This window comes from Mesocricetus auratus, unplaced genomic scaffold, assembly GCF_017639785.1.
Source record: "Mesocricetus auratus isolate SY011 unplaced genomic scaffold, BCM_Maur_2.0 Super-Scaffold_100004, whole genome shotgun sequence".
Classification (NCBI taxonomy): Eukaryota; Metazoa; Chordata; class Mammalia; order Rodentia; family Cricetidae; genus Mesocricetus; species Mesocricetus auratus.
The window spans coordinates 28812357-28828760 of NW_024429189.1; the positions used below are offsets into that span (position 1 = coordinate 28812357).

Sequence of the window (16404 nt, forward strand, 5' to 3'; positions counted from 1 at the left end):
AGTAGAAAGGAGAAGGACAATATAGATACAAGCAAGAACTCTGGATACAGTGAAGAACACTCTGAAAATATTCAGAAGTAATGAGGGCAAACTGTCTTCTAAAATAGCTAGACTTAGTTTTTTACTAAAAGGGCAAATGCATTCTTTACTTAATATTAACTAATTAATTTATTGTGTGCATTGCCATAGGTGTGGGGTGCCACACTGCACCTGTGGCGGTCAGAGGACCATTTGTGAAGTCGGTTCTTTCCTTCTACTATGTGGCTTCAAAACTAAAATCAGGTTAGGCTTATACTGTGCATATTTTAAATCACCAAGTTTCCTTATTGAAACTTGAATATTCAAGCAATAGCCTCTATCCACTAATACACTAGTTTAAAGTCTCAGGGTACCAACTCGAATTCAAAGTCTGCAAGAATATGAAGATACTTACAAATATTAAATACATAATGACATATATAAAATTTTACTTTTTAAAGAAAAAGAACTTGATTTAAAAATGAGGATAGTTCTTATAGGTTTTCCTCTAGTGCCTACAATCCTTCCATCTACAGGTTCTTGACTAGATTTTTAGCACTAGAACAGAGCTGCCCTTTACTAAATGGGTCTTAGATCCAATCAGACAGTTGTCAGTTACCTCCAAGACATTAGTGTCACTGCTATACAAGAGGGCACCTCTTGACGGGCTGGCTGTTCTTTACCATTTTGCTAAGTTAATACAGTATACAAGTGTCTTCTAAATATTTATGCTTAAATAAAGAAATGCAGCTCTCACCCTCGTAAACAAGTTTCTATTTACATTAGATGAAGGCTGTAACAGAGAACCAAAATTGGTGAAACTGTAGAAAAAAGGACTGCAGACTGCTCATCTCTATCTCTCAGACAATTATTCCACTAAGAGACATCATGGAAGAGGAAACAGGAAAACTGTAAGAGCTAGAGGTCTAGGGAACTGCTGCAAAATAGTGTCTACTGGAAATGACAGGAATGTTGCAAACATGAACTCAACAAGTTTTGCCTACAAGACCATACCAGCTGACTTGCCACCATAGGTAGGGGAAGAGCTCACAAGGTCTTACCTCGAGCTAAGAGGTAAAGTCAGTTTTTCTTCCTGGATGAGTCCCCTTGATATGTTGCCCATATCCCAGTGATCAGTCCTACACTCATGTACGTATGAACAACACTAGTTGGACTCAGTAGGGTGGAGATCATACACACACACACACACACACACACACACACACACACACACACACACACACACACACACACCTGAGTTCCAATATCAGAACCCACATTAAAAAAAAGGAAAAAAAAAAAAAAGGCTATGTATTGAAAGATGACTCAGCAGTTGAGAAGTTGAGAACACTGGTTGCTTTTGTAGAGGCCTTCAGTTCAGTTCCCAGTACCCACATGGTGGCTCTTAACCATCTGCAATACCAGGTTTGGAGGATCCAATGCCTTCTTCTGGCTTCCATGAGTTCCAGGCATAGATGTGGTATAAATATATACAATTAGACAAACACTCATTCATATAAAATAAAAATAAATATCTCTTGAAATAAAAAAAAAGAAAAAGAGAAAAAGTTTTAAGATGGCAGCTTCCTAAACAGACAGAGACATTCACACATAACAACAGCCACGCAGGAAACCCAGGTGGGAAGCATGCCAGTGTACACACAGATCCACTTGAAGGCAGGTCCACATTAGGAGTCCACTCCAGCACATGAGCATACCTGCTGCTTCAGAATCTTCATCTGTTCTTTCTGCTTACGCTTTTCTTCAGCAGCCATTATTGCTGTTAAGAGAAACCAAAGCATGTCTGCCATCACGGAAACACAGGACAGGCATCCCCTATGAATCCCCAGTTTCCACCTTTCTAAACCATGCGTGTAAGTCACCTACCTTGTTGTTTCTTAGCTTCTTTGGCAACCCGTGCCTGTTCCTGCTTTTGAAGTTTTCTCAAAAGCTTTATTTGTGCTGCTTGTCTGGCTATTTCTAAAAAACATAAAATTTCAAAGGGTATTATTGGCATACCTAATAAATCTCAAAGGATAGCTGTGAAACTGGTACTGTGTCACCATGAATGACAAAACACTTAGGAAAATCGCCAAAGGGCAGATTTATACCAGCCCGGGAGAGCATGTCATGTTCATTCTCCCCTTAGAAGTGGCCAGATTAGCTGACTGTGGTAGCTCAAGGCTATAATCCCAGCACTTGGGTGGCTGGCTGAAACAAACAAATCATGAATTTTAAAGACCTCAAAGTTAGAAAAGAATTGACCAATTATTTAATCAAATATGAACAAAAGAATAACTGTATAAATGTGATCCCCATCGCAGAGCTCACAAAAGCACCCTTTCATATTACAAGCAATGAAGTAGCTACTTAGATGTAAGAGTATCAGTTTAGCTTTAATAAAGACACACACACACACACACACACACACACACACACATTTGCAAAGACAGAGACTTCTAGCCAAACTTGTATTTCAAACCTTGAATCTAATGACATTTTCACTCACAAGGCAGAGACTACTGGTCGGCCAACCAGGCAAACAAAGTAAAAGCCTGTTGCTGTGTAAGCCTGCAACTTGAGTCCCATTCTTGGAACTCGGGCTAGAAGGAGAAAAAAAAAGTTGTTTTCTGACCTCCACAAGTGCAACATGGCACATATGCATTGGAATTCATACATACATCATTCTGCACAAACACTAATGTTTAAAAACACTTAAAAAATGTTTTAGGGACAGCAAAGGTCTCATAATTTTAAAGGATAGACAGAAGGATCTGAGGCAAAAAGACATTAACAGTCCTTTCCTTCATTCCTCTCTTGACCCAGGCCATTTGCAATGTGACTTTGGGGTTCCTCTCATCGAGAGATGGAATAAATTCTGCCCCTAGATTCTGAATTCAGGCAATGGTCTCCCATGGCCAAGAGGATGTTAGCTGAAGTGAAAGCAGAGCTTTCATGGGAACATGAGTTCTCTACTGCCCCTGTGCCTTGCCCAACAGCCAAGGGCACAGGTTGCTGGTTTAACACACGGATCCAATTGAGGCCACACGTGAACAATCCCAGCCAAGACCTATGAAGCTGCTCTCTGATTCCATCTGGAAAAGTGATTAGCTTTTAGTACCCTGTGCCACTGGGATTTAGTGATGGGTCTGATGGATACAGAAACCATATAATGTCATTATTCTCCTCAATGACAAGCACAATTAAAAGGGATGTATCATAATATTACTTGAAAAATAGTTTTACAAAGTATCACTTTACAACACAGAACAATAGTTCTAAATTTTGTAGCTGATGAAAATGAAAGGAACCTATAAACTATATTAGTTGACAATGATTATGTTTACCATTCATTGAATGTGAGTAATGCATTAAATTTACATGGTTTTATTTAATCTTCACAGCTTTTTATAAAGCAAACAATCTTATACATAGTATATAAATAAAATGTGTAAGGCTAATAGAAGTTACAGAGCAGTCACAGCACAAACTCCTATCTTTCTAAACTGCCCATCTACATTTCACTATGAGAAAAACCTTGAGGCACCATTTGAATGACTCAAAGTCCTAGTAGGTTAGCCATATAGGCACCGAACTGGTGGTCACTAATTTTGTATTGTAACAATTTTGAAAGCAAAGTCTAATTTTATATAGCAAACTATAGATATAACCGAAAGATAAAACAGAGAACTGATGCTAAAATACATTTCGACTATTTGAAAATCATAGACATATTTTAGCATTATTCTCATGTACACTTCTAGGAATTGGGAGCTGTTAAAAGGAGACTCCCAGGTAGGCACAACCTTAGGGCATGCGCCAAGTGCTGGCTGATATCCCTTCTGTGAAAGCCTTAACAGTGTAACTGCAGCACACAGGAGAGGACGAGTATGTAAGCACAAATCAAGACAGATACGGCTAAGCCTTCAAACTGTTCATTTGAGAGCAGTGTCAATCACTTCCTAATCAAAGTACAAGAAGGATGACTATTGGGTTTCATATGATTCTTAGTACAAGGGCTTCTTACCTTGAGCCTGTAATTTCCTTAGTAATTTTGCATCTGTGTTATCTAGGAATTCCGCACTTCCAACATTGGGGGGGCGGCCCTTCCGGCGTTTCATCCTGGATTCCTCTCTCGCTCTTGGTCTATCTGGATTGGGTGGTCTTCCCCTTCGGCCGTCCATTGCCCTGATACGAGGAATGACATCCTCTTCTTTCAAAAGACACCACTGCATTCCCTTTTAATTAAATAAATTAAATAAATAAATATTATAATAAAATAAAAACAAGGGATCAACATAATAGAAAATTCTAGTTAAAATCCTAGATTTTTAAAAAATATATAAGGTTGATATAAAACTTAACTTTTTAAAAACTAAATTTAATTTAGTAATTCTTCTATGGCAAATCTTTAATATTCTTAGTCACATTATTTATCCCTTAATTAAGTACATAGACAGATTTGTATCTATATCTATAAGCATACACAAGCTACAAAACAATCATTTCTGAATACACTTATGGAAAAGTTGGGAGGCATTTGAAAGAATCAGTTCTGTCATAAATTCCCTATGAGTTATTCTTGTGTGCTAAAAGTTCACCAAAAAATATTAGGTTACACAGATATCAGACAAACCTTTTTCTTAGATGAATATTATAGCTAACACATGAAAGAGAAAGGTAAAATATCAGCCTTTTGTAATCACTAATGAAGTAAGCTGCCCTTGAATGGGTTGCATTTCATTAAAAAAGAGAGAATCAGGCCAACACTCACCTCCCGATGGAGGTTTATGTTACCTGTAGAGTCATCTTATTCCTATCCCTAGGCAAACCTGGACTCGATCAAAATTTGAGATCTAATCAATGTAATTTTCAAGGCAAATGTTGTAATTTTAAAAAGCAGTGCAAGAGAGAAAGACACTATGTGACAGAGCTTGGGTAGAGGAGTTTAATTGGGGGAAAAGTGAATGGGAAATGGGGAGGGGGGAGGGGAGGAGTAACAGAGAGACAGACAGAGAAGCAGAGGGAGGAAGATGGGAGGTGGGCAGGGCCCTTTAAAAGGGAATAGTGAATGTGCACAGGTGGTGCTCTTAGTGGCAGCAGCTGACATCATATCCTGTCAGGATCCCAAGGGCAGGACAGTACAGATGCCTGAATACTAATAGCAAGAATGTGAAAAACATCTCTTTAAAATACATTCAAAACCCAGTCTGTAGGAAATCAATTTGGCTTCTTCAACAAATAAATTGTGACAATTTAACCAACAGTACAAGGAAATTAAGTAGACTTTAAAAGATATATCAATCCCAATTCATCAGTCTTACTTGGCAATTGATCTAAAGAAAACTATTGAGAAAACTTAACAATTGAAAATTGTAACAAACACTGACATTTGAAGCACCATTGGAGTACACTGATGGACCTGTTAATTACAAAATACACTTGCTAAGGGAATAGAAAATACTACAAATTCACAATAGAAGTCTTATTTTTGTTCAGGCACTCTGAAGTCATACACTTTGATCTTCATAACATTTCTAACTCATATGGCAGTGTTTATTGTTTTACAGGTACCAAGAATGCAAGGAAGAAAATTACGATTCAATTTAAAAGCAACTGTCACACTTTGACACAATGAGCTCTTGACTTTGTATCTGAGGTTTTAAAGATATTCTTGTATCTTCTGATATATAAGTATATATAAGTTGATGAGTGGCTGATCATAACTTTTAGGACTGTATCAATCCAAATTTGTGGCTAAAAACCTAGTGCATGTATTCCACATCTGTTTGCTAAAAGTAAACTCTAATACTAGTTCTTTAGTGATTTGAGAAAAATTTCTTTCCTCTAAAGATTAAGATTAAAGTCGACAGAGTCAACAGTTGCATGAATTACATTTCAGGCCACATTCTACTCAGAAGAAGGCCATCAGTACAGATAGGTTAGAGGAGGCTGTGCTCACCATCAAGGGAAGTCTCTTACTAGTTTTTCACTCCTTTGTTATGATTTTAGGCATCAAAGCAGCATGTATAGCACAGATCAAATAAGCAAAAGTAACATGCGGAGCATACTGAGTCTATAAACAAACCTGCATTCTGTTTCTAAAGTATCTTATAAGTAGGAAAACCTATTTCAAGGCAATATGAGGGCTTGTTTTATATGAGTACCTTTTCATATTAAATATGATTCTTATATAGTAATTTCACAGTCACTTAGGAAAACTTCCTGCTGTCAGCAAGCAGAGTATGTTCGTACTTGAAACTTACCAGATAACAGTGCCATGGTATTTAGAAAGCAAATACTTTTTAAGAGGACTGCATATATTGGGTTTGACATACTGTCATCTAACTCTTTGATTTCAAAAATCAAGAAAAGGATGGTTAGGAAATCTCAGGTTTCTACTACTACTTTAACTCATTGAATAGTTAAATTAATGTGGGTAAGGACATAGAGTCCAGCTGTACGTAGTCATCTCTTGAGGAGAAGCGAATTAAATTCCTAACACTTGACTAGTTCTTGTAAGCTATAAATTACATGTTAAAAAGTTAGTTTATGTGTGAGGCTGGCTTGGGTTCCTCAGCCCTAGAGAAAAATGTTTATTTTTTATTCTTTATTTTTTTGAAACAGGGTTTTTTCTGGGTTAGCCCTGGCTGTCCTGGAACTAGCTCTGTAGACCAGGCTGGCCTTGAATTCACAGAGATCCCCCTGCCTCTGCCTTTGAAGTGCTGGGATTAAAAGGAATATGCCACTGTATCCACCTGTTTATTTTTTTTATTATTTCTTTAAGGTTAAAGACAAAAAAAGTGTTTCCTAGAAATAATGGTTCTTAAGATTTAAAAGACATACATAAAAGGAAACATTACATACATGTTCAAAGATACAGAGATGATCAAAAATTATGTTCATTATTTTATAGGACTATTTTAAAGGACTATTAATTTATATTTTATTTAAGAAGACTAAAATATTTGTAACATAAAAAGGAATATGAGATAAGTGAAATTATACTGTAAGACCGCAACGTATTATTTTTTAAGTTATTTGGTACAATATCTAAATTGATCTATAATTCCTTCCTTATTAATGTGTTTGTGTGTGATACTCAGAAACAATTTCGTTGAACCTGTTCTTTTCAACTACCATGATCTGGATCCCTCAGTTCCTGCCCCCAGTAAATCATCTCTCTAGTACAGAAAAAACAAAACAACAACAACAACAACAAAAAAAAAACATTAAAATGATTTTTTAGGGGCTGGAAAGATGCCTCAGCCGTTCTTTTAAGAACACTAACTACTCTTACAGAGAACCCAGGTTTTATTCCCCGAGCCCACATGGCAGCTCACAACTGTCTGTCACTCCTGTTCCAGGGTAATTGTCATCCTCACACAGATATACCAGCAAAACACCAAAGCACTAAAAAAATGAATAAAGTGTTTAAAAGATTTTCTTGTAATGTGAAAAATAAAAGACCCAGAGACAGATATAGGGGTTCAAGCTGAAGATGAGGGAAGCAAAGCAGCCAGCCCCTAGCTCAGCCCCTAGCTCTTACCTCTAGTTCAGGCTGAAAGGGCTGATGCATGTAGAAGCTCTTCACCAACTCTCAAACTGCTGTGTCTACTCAGTGTGACCTCCTGAATACTTGTTCCTGTCTTTTATACCCCTCTAGTGCTGGGATTAAAGGTGTGAGCTATAATTTTCTTTTAGAATGATTCACTCTGGTCTAGATCTGGTGGTCTTGGACTCACAGAGATCTCTTAATCCTAATCCTAGGATTAAAGGTGTGTGCTACCACCTCTTAGCTTCTGGATACTGGGGTTAAAGGTGTGTATCACCACCGCCTGCTCTCTACAGCTTGAGCCTGACTTTGATTATGATTAACAAATCACAAATGATATCTCACAATTTTTTTTTGTTTTGGTTTTTCGAGACAGGGTTTCTCTGTATTGTTTTGGAGGCTGGCCTCAAACTCACAGAGATCCGCCTGTCTCTGCCTCCTAAGTGCTGGGATTAAAGGCATGTGCCATCAATGCCCGGTCATATCACTATATTTTTTTATATGTGTATTTATATGCACCACATATGGTACCTGTGGAGTCCAGAAAGGGCACTGGTTCCCTTGGAACTCAACTCCACGTGGTTGTAGCCACCATATAGGAGCCAAGAAGCAAACACAGGTACACTAGAAGACTAGCCAGTGATCTTTCTGTGGAGGCATATCCCCAGTTCCAAAGCCACAGCATGTATAACAATGTACCTCAGACTTGGGCTACTCTAGTGTAGGTGACTAATGGTAACGGACTGAAAGCTTTAGAAGTTTGGCCAGTAAATTGTCTCAATGAACCACATACACATTATGAGACTCTGGGAATGGGGATTAGAATCAGAAAGAAGGGCAAACACTTCAGTCTTACTACAGGAGAAGAAACAAAAGCTGAAGACTACCTGGATATGAAAAGGGAAGCCTGATGCGAACCAGAAAGAAAACTGACAGGACCCATCATACTGAGATAGGCATGGGTGTGCTCCCACATCTCAGTCCTGCTTGATATTACATCCTAACCGTAATGAGTACATGGGGGCTGAGTATCTAAGTGGTCCATCTGCCACATTTCTCAGGATCGCTCTTCTCAGGGTTAGCGTCGTAAGACTCGTGAGGAGCTACAATTCCATCTCTCTAATGGTCCACTTTTCAAGTTAACACTTGAGAGGTGGCACTTTTGAAATAAATAAGGGATTTCTTGTTTCTTTTCTTTCTTTCTTATTTTTTTTTAATTTGAAAGAGGGTCTTACTTGGCCTACAACTTGTTTTGTAGACCAGGCTGTATTTAAACTCAAAGAGATCCACCTGTCTCTTCTTAGGTCAATGGTGTGCTTGGAAGTAAAATAACTGGTCAATGGTTGAAGTCTAAAGGAATGCATTTGTTGTTACAATTTTAGATCTCATAGTCACTTATTGGTTAGATTATTCACCAGATTTTCATTAAATATTGTTTAGTATAATTAACAGCCTAAAAATAAAGTTGCTTTAAAAAAAAACAAAACAAAACTGAAATCAACTTCCCTCTGAAAGTGTTGAGTCTTACTTTCTAATAGCTTACATGAAACATTTCAAAATGCCACACCTAAGAAACAAAGAATCTTACAAACATTTGTAAACTTATTTTTATGCCATGTTTATGAATGTTTTGTCTGCCCCATGTATATGTACTTAGTGCATGCATGCCTCGTGCTCACAGAGGCCAGAAGGTGCTGGACCCCTTGGAACACAGGTTATCTGTGGTTGTGTGTATCCTCTGGAAGTTGAGTCATCTGTGACAGTGAGCTGCCATGTGGATGCTAGGAAGTGAGCCCAGGGGCTCTGCAAGAGCAGCAAGTGCTCCTAACTGCTGAGTCATCTCTCTAACACAGAAGAGGAGGGACAGGAAACACCTGGTTATCTGCATTTCCATTCCAAGCAAGCCTTAGTGCCTCAAGTGACATGGGATGCTAAATTAAAAAATTCGTAGGGTATGAGCAAAGCATGTGTATCAAATACTTTTTCAATGACTTCGACAACTTACGACCTAATAAAAAAACGAACAGGAAGAAAAGTGGGATTCTGTTGGGTTTTCCTACCTAGGCCTGGTGTCTACTTTCTACTGCCTTCTACCTTCAGAGCAGCACAGAGAGCTCGATGTACTTCACATGAAGGGCACTGGGCAGTATTAATCTCTTCAGTTACACAGCTCATTAGTGTCACACACTATTTTGAGTAGCATTTAAGAGATATAAAAGACCAAAAGAGCTTTCTCTGGGAGAACAGGGTAGTCACCCATGAAACACGGAGGCAAAAGGTGTGGTTTGATACAATTATCTCCACAATTTTTGATTATGCTGTTCAACTGATCAAATAGGGGATCCCTAAAGATGACAACTTTAGAGGACTAAGTGACTTCTGTGCTTAGTCCAGAAAACAGAGGATGTGAAGAGAGGACTTGAAAGTGACTCACAATGACCTTCGGTAGATCCACACTTGGGCTTACATGGTAGGCCGTCTGGTACAGGGCTCTTTAGCCACTAAAATCCTACCTGGTAAACGAGAGACATGAATCTCTAGACTCCTCCCCTGTCTGAGCTGATCACTCATGTTCCCAGAGCCCATATGTGCCAGGGCAAGGTTGCACAGGTGTGGCAGTTAACAGCAGAGCTGGTGTAGAACTCTGGTTGCTGACTCCCTATCTTTTGTTCTTTACGTAATTTAAAATAATCACGAGCACTGTAACTGTGCTGAGACAACGTGTGGTCCAAATTATTATGATTGCTCCTTTTAATTTTTCACCCGAAAAGCCCTTTCATTTTAACTGGACAGCAACAGATTGATATGAAGTTTACCAGGTAAACTTTGTAACCTCTACATTAACATACTAGCTGGTTTCCCCATTCATATTAGTTTTTCTCCAAATTTAGAGTTTCAAGTTCACTTCCACAGAATAAAGTATGTTCACAATTTCCTTTGTGGGGAAAAAATGTCTTTGGGGAAAATCTGGGGGCATTGTTTATCATAAATGTTTATAAAGTGACTTTTAAAAAGGCCATATTCTGAAAGAAACACATTTTACGTTTCTTATGGCATATTCCTTCAAAAACCAATGGTGTGGAGCTCACTTTTCCTTTGTACATCTTTCCTTTTTTTGCCATCCCGCTTTGGGGATCTCCTTGCTGTCTTTCGTTTGTTTCTTTCTGAGAGATAGTGTTGACCTCCAGTGTCCTAAACACTCTGAAGTTACTTAGTGAAGAATACAGAATTATTTGTAAAAGTTATGCTTAATTAAATATTTTACCTACTATAAGTCACACAACACTTATCAGAGTGCAATGAGAGACACTTGAAAACAACCCCTATCATCAGCTACTCACTGGGATACCTTCCTACATTCCCAGAGGCAAATGTGGATAAAAGAAAGAACTCTCTCAAACTTACCAAAATCGAGCCAGCACAAATATATTTTCTATTGCTTTGGTAACCAAAACCAGTAAAATAAAACAGAAATGATGACAAACATAAGGCCATCAAGTTTTTTATGATGCAATGGAACAGAATTCTGTAAAGACATCTACTTGCATCCTTTCCACACCAGCTGCAAGTGCGCCATAGTAACAGAGCTCCAGTTGGAGACAGGCGGCTACCAGAGCGCGGCTGTCAGAGTACAGCCGCTTTTTTCACGAATTCAATCATCTAAGACGAAGACTTTTTATGGAAACTGGAAGAACATTTGAAATCTAGCTAGCAGCAATGATAACCATTCGCTGATCCTACAGAGCTCACACCACATCCTCGAACTCAACGAAATAAAACTCTTCCGTGAATTCAAGTGTGCTTGGCCTCCTTCCCATTAGAGCCTACTCTCTTGAATTAAGGTCAGATGCCTTAATTGTCTTGGCTGTTCTTCATTTACACTCCGACACGCTTAAAATGATTCTTACTTTTCATCTTGCTGTAATATATAAAATCACTATTTTCAGCAAATACACACCATAAGCCTCTGAATAGAGATTGAAAATGGTGATTATCTTGTACAAAATGATGTTTTCACGCCTCCAAACACTACCTTTTCGCAGAAATTATCGCCTAAATTTTATCTGTCTGACAGAGTTTGGGAATATTTTTAATTAATAACTGCTTTAAGTAAAATTAGAATTAACAATTAACAATTGGTGTTTTCCTGGCGTGTCATAAAAGGAAGAATAAAAATGTGAAATAGTAAATACATTCCCAATGAAAGCTATCAATTTGAAAGTAGTTAAAATGACAGTAAATTTATACAAAAAGCAATTGTTTCCAAATGCACATATCACATGTGGAGCACCTGAAATCCTTATATTCAATTTTATGGCATTTGAAAAATAAAATTGTTTTTGCTTCATTGCATCACAAAGTAGAGAAGTATTATTCTGAAAACCAAACAATTTTCCACATTCTATAATTTATTCAAGTAACGCTGAAAAGTGAGATCACTGAAGAGTGAGATCAGAATTTGTGCTATCTTCCCTGTGCATTCTGAAACGTTGGTTGCTCAGCATGCCACAGCTCCAGTGACTCATCTAAGTTCTTAACTGCAATGACTTCAACAAGACACTATGCATTTGGAAGAACACTGTATTTAATAAAAAGTGAAAGAATGTCATAGAACAGTCTACTCTGTGTAACGAGGCTTTATAGATTAAGCCTAATTATCATTGATACAATACCAAAAATCCTTCATGTATTGAATAGCAATTAGCTTTCCTCTCAGAGCAAAGGTATATTTAATTAAAAACATAAAGATGATTCTGTTATGAAGATCTGAAACATGAACCAAAGGGTAAAAATGACAATTTCTAAAACTTCTTGCCCTCCAAAATGTTTGTGACTGAAAAAACTGAACAAGTATGTAGGGAGTTTATTTAAACACTGTGTCTCACTAAGACTCAAAAAAGAAAAACCCTATAATGTATTTTTTAAGGTATTGTAAAACTACCAGTAAGGAGTGAGTATAAGGTTATATTTAATCCACAAGTTCAAAGGCAACTGTAGTGATATGTTCAGAAATGTGCATAAATAATTAACTTAAAGCCCAATTCTGAGCCGGGCGTTGGTGGCGCACGCCTTTAATCCCAGCACTCGGGAGGCAGAGGCAGGCGGATCTCTGTGAGTTCGAGGCCAGCCTGGTCTACAGAGAGAGTTCCAGGACAGCCTCCAAAGCCACAGAGAAACCCTGTCTCGAAAAACCAAAAAAAAAAAAAAAAAAAAAAAAAAAAAGCCCAATTCTGGCAAAACACTAGGATTTCCACTCACCTAATTTTAAGGATCCTTACTTCCCAAAATAAAGAAACATGTAAACAATGAATGGATCACACAATGTAGGGTGGTCAGATGACAAGATCCTATCCCTAAACCATGTGCTATTCCAAACTTTTTGCACTGTCTGATGAACTGCCTACTGAAACTGGTTTTTCCAAAACTGTTTTACCTATTTGGAGTAAGACTTCACACTAACAAAGCAGACATTTTTATACTTATATAAAGGACAAAATGGTCATCACCATTAGTAAGCAGGAAAGAGTTTTCTTAATAGGAAAGATATCGATTACATCAAAGTCCTAGCTGATGGAACAGTGCACCGAGGTCTTGGGGAGTGATTATCGAACACTGTATGCCTAACTGTAAGAGAAACTAACAAAGGTAATCCTCTAGATTTAGGTTCTGGTATTACTTTCTGGTTCAAAGACTACTTTAAAAGGTAGATGCTGTGGTCCATTTCTGACTTCGTAGAAGCCATCCACTCTTACTTTTGCACTGAAGCTGAAATTGCCCCTTTATAATAGCTACTATTGCTACTATTCCATTTCTGCTGAGACAGTGAAAAAAAGTCACATGTTTTCCCACTTCAGGTTATAATAATTACAAGCTGGCTTTGATGTGCAGCTAGATTTCAAGACAGTAATGTCGTGCATATTTCATAAAGAGGCTATATTTAGGAGAGCAATTTAGGTTAAGCACATTAGACCCATACAAGAGAATATTTTGTACCAAGGAACTTCATCTGAGAAACACGTACATTTTCCCTCTGCATTGGAGTGCTTTATCAGAACCAAATGTACAGAAGGTGGAGGAACGTGTTTACCTTCATCACTTCAGGGTACTGCCTAAGCTTCTTTCCACATGGAGCATAATACGCCACTTCTCCTTGAAGGCGCCCACCAAAGTTTCTTACCCTTGCCTCTCTCGGCCAGCTACATGTAACAGAAAAGAACATTTCAGAAGATACTTAATTTTATTATGAAAACTTTTAGAAAGGTGAAAAAAGTACACATGCTCTTCAAAAATAAAAAATAAAAAAATAAATAAATGTATTCATATAACCCAAATACATTATTATTAAAACTATTTTGATTTGTAGCTAACTGGTTCATCTACAAATTAAAGACTTGACTTGAAAAGTTTTATAGAAATCACAGCTGGAATTACTTTGGGGACTTATATACGTTTGAGTATCTCATCATTGGACATGGATTGTTTCTTTTAACAGCAGAAAGCTCCAAGTACAATGAGCACAAACACACCTCTCTATGCCTGTGGCCCTGAACACACAGGCTGAACTGATACTTGTAACTAGAACCAGTTCAGCTCATCTCTCCTTGAGTTCCTCGGCCTCTGTCATGACACTGTCCTTTGCTTCTGTCTTGGCAAAGCCTTCTGAAAGCATTGCTCCTGCTCTCTTACATGTGACTGGCTGTTGGTTCATTCCAGTCACATGAGCCCATCCCCACACTACAATACCTTCGTTGCCTTCATGCTACATTAGGTGCACTTTCAGTTTTCTTCTAATTCAACTTTTTCCCTTTGTTATGGCTCTTCTGTTCTAATCAACACTTATGTAGAGAGAAGAGAATAATAGGAGATCAAGTATATATTAAACATGCACGAACTAATGGAGGAAAGAAAGCCTTGTGTGTGTGGCATACCCATATTCCAGAGGGACACGCAGCTCACGTTCATCTGTCACTCTTCTTCTCTTGGATGTACCTTTAAGAAAAGTCAACCAGGACACGAAATATTCAAATGTACAGATGACAGTTTTATGATACTTCAGAATCTTTTCTTTTGAAATGTTTTAATGATAGATTATTAGTATATTTATGAAAACCTCATTATTTCTAGGTGTTTTTTAACAAAGCATACTACATAAGACAGAAGCATTTTCCCCTTTTTACCTAATGACAAACACTAGATTTCTCTAGAAAAAAGCTGCATAGCTTTTCTCTTGTCATTAGTAGAAGCACCAATCATGAAGGAAACAGCTGACAGGTTTCAAAAACCAATTCATTGTCTTCTTTGGAAGTCTACAATTTTTCAGATAGATGCTACAAATTTTAAATGTTGGCTCAAATGTTTAAAGACAACTTAATTTCCTTGTACATCTATATCCATGGCCCAAGGCAGTGCCAATCCTTCAATTAATCAAAACCACATAGGAAGAAGACTACAGTTATATGCACATTTTTAAGACAAATACAGGTAAATATAAAATTAGTAGGCTATCATGCATGCTTGTTATAAATAAAAGCAAAAATTAGAAAGTGCCAATGGAAGTAAAATAAGTTAAGACAGTAGTAAAATACTGCACTATACAGACCCTTTTTTTTTCAGTTATTGGATGAGAATACAAAGTAGCTTTGGATTGTTAAATGTAGGAAATTTTAAAATGAAAATGCCCAGAAGTTTATAAGAAATCAAATATGTAAAAATATGGACTGACTGCTACTCACTCAAAAAAAAAAAAAAAAAGAAAAGAAAAGAAAAAAAGAAAAAAGACTTGGACTGTATAGTGAGTGGACAGGCATTTAACTACCCAAGTGATCGTTTCATACACAGCACAAAAAAAAAAAAAAAAAACAAGCAAAAAAATCAAAGTCTAAATTGAATTCCATACTGAAATAAAGGGTAAACATAAAACAAGAAATCAAGAGGGATCATCAACTAGGTTCTTAAAATAAAAACCACAGGGGGAAAAATTAAAGTACCAGGCAATGGATTAAATCTTTTCAGAATGCATGTTTCTTCCTTAGGCAATCTAAAATCTAGATGCAATATACGATTACAATGAGATCATCTCCCGAAAACTGGGTAACTAGCAGTCTTGCTGCAGTCTGACTTGACTTTACATCGATAAAAGTAAACTGTAGGTACCAGAGTGTGGACTCGGAGTGAGTGTGGAAGAAGAAGTGCCAAGAAAAGCAGGAGACTGGGACTCAGAGCACAGGGCAGCAGGAGCAGAGCCTGGGGCGCTTCCTATGTGGAGGCTGTGAGGGGTTGAGTGGGCTGTGAGACTGATGGGAGGGCTTTTGGCAGAGGAGGTTGTCTGGTTCAGGCTCGAGGCAGGTTTCTCTCCTTCAGTGTCACTATCTGATTCCTCCTGGTCTTTCTCATCGTCGTCTTCTGAGCCTTCTGTATCTGATTCTGAATTACTATCTGATTCTGGGAAGTAAAGAAGCACTTGGATATTACAACTAGGTCACAACCAATCACCTGCAGTTCGCACCTAAAGGGAGTATTTCAGAACCAGCATTTGCAACTGAGAATTCAAGGAAGCAATTTCCCAAGAGTAAGTGTAAATGTAAAAATTACCATCTCATGAGCTATTTAAGTAAAGTGTATATATAAACTATGGCTCCTCACATTTCTCTTAAAACGAACAGTTTTACTTAACATTTGAATCATAAAATACTTTCCATATGACATTATTCACATTTCAATTCAGCTTAATACTTTCAAATTAATTTCAACCTAACAGAGAAACTTAGGTAAAAAGAGGGGTATCACTGATGAGCAAGCTGACAGGTGGCAGTGTTTACAGTTTCCCGCTC

General features: G+C 37.7%; 1 protein-coding gene across 17 annotated transcripts in view; it reads right to left on the reverse strand.

The window, feature by feature from the left end:
* Baz2b (bromodomain adjacent to zinc finger domain 2B) overlaps nucleotides 1–16404 on the reverse strand; it is a 203370-nt gene that overhangs the window by 43202 nt on the left and 143764 nt on the right. For 16 of the 17 annotated variants that reach the window (XM_040745419.1, XM_040745418.1, XM_040745416.1 and 13 more), the window contains 6 exons: nucleotides 15728–16015; nucleotides 14503–14563; nucleotides 13662–13770; nucleotides 4046–4256; nucleotides 1906–1998; nucleotides 1737–1798 (listed from right to left, as the gene is read on the reverse strand). In XM_040745419.1, the coding sequence (XP_040601353.1) occupies nucleotides 1737–1798; nucleotides 1906–1998; nucleotides 4046–4256; nucleotides 13662–13770; nucleotides 14503–14563; nucleotides 15728–16015 (824 nt within the window). The remainder of the gene's footprint in view (nucleotides 1–1736; nucleotides 1799–1905; nucleotides 1999–4045; nucleotides 4257–13661; nucleotides 13771–14502; nucleotides 14564–15727; nucleotides 16016–16404) is intronic. The other variant, XM_040745420.1, reaches the window with a different exon arrangement.